The sequence below is a fragment of the Mytilus edulis genome, chromosome 12 (genome assembly GCF_963676685.1).
Source record: "Mytilus edulis chromosome 12, xbMytEdul2.2, whole genome shotgun sequence".
Lineage (NCBI taxonomy): Eukaryota > Metazoa > Mollusca > Bivalvia > Mytilida > Mytilidae > Mytilus > Mytilus edulis.
In genome coordinates this window covers 47,222,827-47,230,762 of record NC_092355.1, presented here as the reverse complement: position 1 = coordinate 47,230,762, position 7,936 = coordinate 47,222,827, and the positions used below count along the sequence as shown (strand labels likewise).

The window sequence follows — 7,936 nt, the reverse complement described above, 5'->3', positions numbered from 1 at the left end:
AATCATGTCCTTCTTTTAAAGATGTTTTGTGATTAGGCACTTTCTTTTTTTAGTGTAAAAATCGGTCATTTTAGTCGGATATTAAATGGTGTTTCTGTTTTACCAATATATTGTTATATGTATAACCGACTATAAAAAATCTTGTATGCATATGTTTTATGTTATGCTTATGCTTTATTGCAACTTGCAAGTTTCCCACACGTTAGAACATTAATACAATTTTGTGTTTTGCAATTGGATGTTATAAATATGTTGTATTTTTTCTTTGTAACTGTGCTATCGAATTCGGTTTCATTATTTGCGACTTTGCAGCATTTACGATTGCTCCTTTCACAGGGTTTATTACCTTCACGATTTCTCTTATTTATATACTTTGGATGTTACTAGAAGATCTTGGATGTTTTTGGATCTCCGGTAAGCATGGTAAGCCATGGCGGGAAGTAATGGAACAATCTCTTTTAAGGAAGGATGGCGCCAGTGTTTGTGAACAATAGATGAAAAATATGTCATGTCAGGATGAAAGCTGACAACAAATTGGATTTAATTTGTCTGCACCGTGTTTTATTTGTATTCAAGTAGGTTTGTTCGGTCTTTTACTTTTTCTTTACCGAAAGCTTCAGAAAATTTGTCCCAAAAGGTGGTTCAACTTTTATTCCAATCAGCAAATCCGCTTTAACCTGATATCTTGGCTTTACGAAATGCTTCGGGAACAGTGTTTTGGGTGACAACTCTTCGGTGAGTGAAATTGTTGTTTGTCAGTTGTTTTGGTGTGATGGTCGGTTTTCATGACTCCGTTTTCTAAAGTTATGGTGTTGTCGAGAAACGCAATTTTCTCTTTTGAAACTTCAGATGTGAACTTAATAGATTGTTGATAGTTATTATAGATGTTCTACAGTTTCGGTCCATTTAATGCCGATATCATCAATTTAACGGAGCTAAGATGGGTTTGTTTAGGTGTAATACAATCAAACTATGGTACGTCACATCTGGTTGTATACGAAAATAGGTAAAAAAAAATATTCCTCTGAATTTTACAGTTGTAGGTAATCAATCCTTCATTTGATTGTAGTAAATCATTTATGTGTCATAAACATATGCGCCATTATTTTTTTATTTGGGGTTTTTATAGAATAATTTGTAAACTTGAGGTTACATGGTTACACAGGTTAAATAAGGGGAGAAATTTGATTGGTTAACTTCCATTGATGGTTATTTTCTTTAATGCAATGAAATGTTATGTGAAATTTTTTCTATAGTACTGGACAGGATCAAACTTTACTCATGCCAAGTATTTCTTTATTTGAAACAAAGATACATTCTGCACAGTTTTTTGAAAAGTGCAAATTTAACAAAGACTAATAGGGGAAAATCAATAGTGGTATTACACCTATAGTACACTCGAAAGTATGCGTTCTTTGAGACTCCCCATGAATATGTTAGTAAAGAAATATGCCATTTAGGTTCCCATACTGGTACCGTCAATCTGCAAGTGGAGCTGGTCGTTAAATACAGAATTGTTGTTTTCAAGTACTAGTTTTAGCAACTGAACCAGACAGTCGGTAGGGGGATTTTTATCCAAAAAATTGTTCCATACTTTTTCACAAGCAACTACTCTTTCATTTTTTGGAATAGTGGTAACACACATCAATCGATACCAGAACTGTTTTGTTTTGTAAGGGATTTAATGAATTGTTCAAATAATCTCTTTTATGTAATGTAGGATGTGAACAAGTTTAGCAGTTTAAAAAGGTGTTACAAAAGGAATAACAAACCCATTAATGAAAACATAAAATAAAAATAATTTATTCGCTATCTTGATTAGCCACATTTCTGAAAATAGATGTCACTATATGTTTTATCGGTAACCATTACAGATTCTCCTTTATAAAACTGATATTTGTTTTCATCAATACACTTTGCAAAGTCACCAGAAACCTGTAACAAATAAAATGATATTTCTAAACATATGAATTCGATTTAAAAATTACTAAGTCATTACATATATTAGCAATGCTATGTTTGATAAAACACTTTTTTTCCCAACATAGACGTTGTAAATAATATTGCTGGTAGATGTGCCCTTTTAAATAAATTTTTATTTATTGTAGATGTTAATTTTGTAGTGCTTCCTGAACGTCTACACATGATCAATTTTATTGTGAGGGTCAAATCTAAAATTCTTGAAAGATGTGTATTTTAGGGCCGAAACATTTTATATAACTTATAAAATTGAGAAAGGAAATAGGGAGTGTGTCAAAGCGACAAAAACCCGACCATAGAGAAGACAACAACCGAAGGCCACAAATGGGTCTTAAATGTAGCTAGAAACTCCCGCACATGTAGGCGTCCTTCAGCAGGCCCCTTAAAAATATGTATACTAGTACAGTGATAATGTACGTCAAACTAAACACCGAATTATACACAAGAAACTAAAATTAAAAGTCATACAAGACTAACAAATGCCAGAGGCTCCTGACTTGGAACAGACGCAAAAATGTGGCGGGGTTAAACATGTTTGTGAGATCTCAACCTTCCCCTATACCTCTAGTCAATGAAGAAAAGTAAACGCATAACAATACGCACATTAAAATTCAGTTCATGGAAGTCCGAGTCCGATGTCAGTAGATGTAACAAAAGAAAATAAATACAATGACAATAATACATAAATAACAACAGACTACTAGCAGTTAACTGACATGTCAGCTCCAGACCTCAATTAAACTGATTAAAAGATTATGTCTTCATCCTGTGAATATCAAAACAATTCCTCCCGTTAGGGGTTTAATATCATACTATCATAAAATATATAACTTGACTCTATCTTTATTCATATACTGTTTTCAACATACTTTCTAATACTGCAAAATTTAGTTAATTTATACATATATACATATATACAACTCGTCTAAACATCAACCCAACAATGTTAGATCTGTAAATTTTTGGTTCTTCCCTCGCCGGGATTCGAACCCATGCTACTGTGATATCGTGACACCAAATCGCCTGCACTGCAGCCGTCCCGGCTAGACGTTATATATACATATAACGTCTGAATTATAGTCAACGATTTTTCTTACGAGGGTGCTGAATCGTTACAAGTAACGGTACATGTACACAATAAATAAATTATAAAAACGTCTAAAAAGTGTACAAAACAACAACAATACCAAAAAATTAAACTATAAATGTAATTATTTAAAAATATTTCGGATAACATATATCATTCATCAGTACGATCATGTTGTAAAATGATTCATATCAATCTACATGTACATATATGTTTTTTTGTAAAAAGTTGTTTAGGCTGTATTAAAACCAATCTAACAAAAAAATTGTTTTGCATGCACACACACACGTGGTTCTTATCCAAATCAATCATAGGTCTGAACGTTGTTTTCAACTATGTATAGTAATCGCTCTCAAATAAAGAAATATGATTGATACGTTTTAATGGTAAAGTTATTGATTTCAATTCATACAAAAATCAACTTGGTTAAACTTAAACACTTTGATAACGTAATATAAAAAGACTGATAATGTGATTTTATATATATATAAAAAAATACCTTTAAATGTACGTTTTGTTTTGAACACGAAATTGCTTTACATATATCAACAGAAACTCCCCAAATACCAACATAATCACTACATATACCAATCATTACTGGACCCGTGTGCAAGCCTGTATGAAATAAGAATAATATATGTATAAACCAAATCACAAAATAACTTTTCATATTATGAAAGTGATATTTAAAAGACAGAAATGTCTACTGAGGCTACAACAATTTTATCCTTTTTTCGACGACCAACCGGCATTTATGTTTTTCAAACGTTAATCATTTTTCATCCGGAAAATTAATTGTGTCTATTTCCCGCGCCGTAAACAGTAAATAAGTAAAAAAAAAGGATCGCAAGAGCATTTAAGTAAACGTCAAATCGCGACACTTTAACTGTTTCGAGCATTACCACAGGTTTCTTATCAAAGTCAAGGACGATTCTTGAACAAAATAATGTCGATTTTCGTTGTTAGAATGATGTACGCAGTCTGTTTGTAAATAGATCGTTGGTTTTCCTGTTTGAAGTGTTTTTCACTAGTCATTGTGGGGTCCTTCATAGAATGAAGATCATTCAAACCAATTGAAATAATTATTTAATTCTTCATGTCAATTTTTGATATCCTCAGAATTTAACAGTAATAAAAGAAGTCATTAATATGATGCAATTAAAATGATGCAATTAAAATGTAGGCTTTACACCATACATGACATATTGAACAACAGAAACAAAACTTATGCAGTTAAAATGCTAAAGTACAAGTGGTCAATCAAGTTTTGTACCATTTTGTTTTGATCAATATTGTCAAAACTTAAATTTTGTTGTTTACACTCGACTTTATTTTTCAGCCTTTGTCCCAAACATTTGCAAATTAATATTTTTCATGAAAATTTTCAAATCGCCTGCTCGCCCCAATTTTTGGAGTGGAAAAATTCGAAAAACAAAAACATCTTATTGGTGTGGCCTGAAGAGGGAAAACGAATACCTTTTTCTACACTGTTTTTAAAGAATATCAAAATTGTTAAGTAGTATTTGGCAATTTTAGACTTTTTTATTTTTGTTGTTCTCGTTTTGTTTTAAATTTTTCACGTCATGGATTTTTTTCTATCATATTCTTTATACTAAGTCGATTCCACTGATAGAGGTTTTCGAGGGAACACTCTTCCAAGTTAACACTGATTCGGTAGTGTGTCATTATTAAAATATTAAAATGATACATTTTTTGTTACATTTTTCATTCATTATATTTTGAAAGTTTGACGCAGCTACGGCTGGACCGCTATCAGTGAAAGTTGCATTTTGCTGTTTTATTTTTTTGGGAAATTTTTTTCTGGCTTTCCAAGTCCGATGAAGTTTATCCAAGAAACACCAGAGCACTGAATTATGTATCTTAAATTACGAATATATTAATAAGAACAACGTTTATGAGATTGGATAATTAATTGTTTTTCATTTTTTTAGATTAAAGAAACACTATTGACAGGGATAATCAAGATTCTGTTATCTATAAATTATATTGTTGCAGAGGTACATTGCAACTATTATTTGACCATTTTGTAAAGATAAAGTTACCCATTTTAAATGCTGGGTTGTCAGTATAATCTGTTTGGCATTTCCTTATTTCTTCCTGCACCGACATGGCAAATAACATCAATGATTCATGTGTGGTTATCATCTGCAAGGTTCAAAGTATCTTTAGTATATAAAATCTATATATATGACTGCTGTACCCCTATTTTGACATTTTCACCTATTATGTCTGTTTGTTCTATTCCAACATCTTTGTCAATATGCTGGCATTTTATGCAACTGCCATATACGTTATAGGTTTAGCTAGTTATAAAACCAAGTTTAACCCACAATTGGTAAATAAGAAAAAGTATTTACCATGTCAAGATGATAATATGACAGTTGTTATATACTAGCATTCGTTTGATGTGTTTTTCCTTTTGATTTTGCCATTTGCCAGGAACTTTCCGTTTAGAATTTCCATCTGATATTTTTGTTATTTTACATTTTAGACGACAATTAAATAGAAGTTAACAATTATAGGTTACCAATAGGTTCTCAAACAATCAACAAAGCCTATACCTGGAAAGCACCTATAATAGGCACGAAAGTGAAAAATGAATACTAGTTCCAACTAGAAAACTTACAGCCTGATTTATGTAAAAGAATAAAAACACAAGAATGTGTCCTCAGTACACGAATGCCCCACTCGCACTATCATTTTCTATGTTAAGTGGACCGTGAAATTGGGGTAAAATCTCTAATTTGGCATTAAAATTAGAAAGATCATATCATAGGGAACAAGTGTACCAAGTTTGAAGTCGATTGGACTTCAACTTCATCAAAAACTACCTCGACCAAAAACTTTAACCTGAAGCGGGACAGACGGACGAACGAACGAACGAACGAACGAACGAACGGACGCACAGACCAGAAAACATAATGCCCCTCTACTATCGTAGGTGGGGCATAAAAACAACGAACGAAATACAAATATGATATACAGGACCAAACGAAAACCACTAAATTACAAGCTACTAACATGAGACAGGTACATACAGAATTTATACATTTTAGCGGGCTCTTTATCCTCCCTTAATCTTGGACAGTGGTGTAACAGCACAACGTATGAATAAACTATAAAAAGCTTGAAAAGGGCATAACTCATCAACGCAGAGCAAGTAAAAAAACACAGACTTAGCAAGGTAGTTAACCTTCCTTACAGCAAAGAGTAAACACGTCATTTACAAACATATAGAGAAAATCCGTTTTCATTGCCTCAAAACAGGAATTGACAGATTGTAGAACCGTGAATGCGTATCTATATATGTTAATGGAATTAGTTTTATTTTTCAATATAATAACGAAATCAATATTCAACCAATAAAAACAATATTTAAACATCTAATTACTGTTGTCGATTTGCAATCTTTAAGAACAAGTTATTCAAAGGATCGTATCTACAATACCGTGCTCGGAAACAACATCTTCGTAATAATTAAATATGTAATCCTGTTTCAAATTAGTTTTCTACAGTTTTAATCATCCCAAAATTAAAAATTGGGAAAGAAAATCGCATCTTTATGGTAAGTTGTCGTGTATAATTTCTAGCCCGTTCAAAACTGTATTCAATATTCAAATCAAGGAACGGACACAAATCTCTGTTTATGTTCGATTTATTCGATGTAAGTAACTTTGGGTAAAATTCAGTAGTATATTCAGAAATTTATTTTTCTTATCACGTAAAACTATCATCGATCGCGATAAGGGTTGTGTATCAATTAAATGCAATTTTGATGGTTATTTACTGAGCTTGGTCATACTTTGTGATTCAAAACCGTACTAGAACAAGTCTCAATTGATGCACATAGGAATACACACGAAATCCAAATACACGTTATTGCCTAAACGTGTATAAGTGTTATCAAGGAGAAAATTTACCACTTCAATCTTACCTCCACTAAGTATATCTTGCAAATTAACTTTCAAAATAAATATTTACATTACTTATTTTTTAGATGCAAATTTAAAGTACAGTCAGTAGTTCCAAAATGACAAAGGTTGTTATCATTTTGATCTGTTGAAATATTATATATTTTTGACTTTCCTTAAGCATGTACATGTATGACGATAAATCCTCGTAGTGAATTCCAATGTTTTATATTGCAGAGGCGTTACCAAAAGTGAGTAAGGAAACAATCCTTGTATATGGGTGAGAATCTTTATCATTGAGTGATATTCTAAATTAAGTTCTTCGAAGAGAAGAAACTAAAAACTAGAAATTATTTTGTTTTAGTTGAAATTTTTTTGGTTCATGTGTTTTCATAGAATATCCCTTTTGTTCCAGTTATAATTTATTATTGATAGGCGGCGGCAAAATAATTTGAGAGAGCTTTTAATGTAGATAGTCTTTATCAAACATATACCATAAAGAACAAAGAGCAAAGAGTGACGATGGTCAATAAAGGATCACGTAGAAATAACAGGAATCAAGCTGAGAAGATGGGATATTTAATTCTGCGACTCATGTAAGTAGTTTGAAGATAATATAAATCGATCAGATGAAAGTCCTCAATGCTTTTCAACTTCGTACTTTATTTGGCCCTTTTTTACTTTTTTTTATTCGAGCTTCACTAATGAGTCTTTTGTAGACGAAACGCGCGTCTGGCTTTAATACAAAAGTTCAATCCTGGTGTATATGATGAGTTTGTCTATTTAAATATTTTACTTTTCTAATGTTTAGTATATCTCCTTAATTAGTTTTTTAGTACCTTGGTTTCTGAAGGCATGCCACTAACAACAATATAAGCTGATGTGTTTCCATTTATCTTTGTTAAACCTTCAAACCTTTTCCTCTGTACCAACTGCA

The 7,936-nt window shown here is 31.9% G+C and overlaps 1 protein-coding gene across 2 annotated transcripts in view; it reads right to left on the bottom strand.

Moving 5' to 3' along the window:
• Nucleotides 1-1,279: 1,279 nt before the first annotated feature.
• Nucleotides 1,280-7,936, bottom strand: part of LOC139498636 (adenylate cyclase type 3-like) — a 32,509-nt gene continuing 25,852 nt past the window's right edge. Inside the window, exons 17-20 of one of the 2 annotated variants that reach the window (XM_071287119.1) lie at nucleotides 7,839-7,931; nucleotides 5,131-5,233; nucleotides 3,567-3,682; nucleotides 1,280-1,935 (exon numbers count right to left, since the gene is read on the bottom strand). In XM_071287119.1, coding sequence (XP_071143220.1) covers nucleotides 1,819-1,935; nucleotides 3,567-3,682; nucleotides 5,131-5,233; nucleotides 7,839-7,931 — 429 coding nt within the window. In that variant the 3' untranslated portion in view covers nucleotides 1,280-1,818. The remainder of the gene's footprint in view (nucleotides 1,936-3,566; nucleotides 3,683-5,130; nucleotides 5,234-7,838; nucleotides 7,932-7,936) is intronic. The other variant, XM_071287118.1, reaches the window with a different exon arrangement.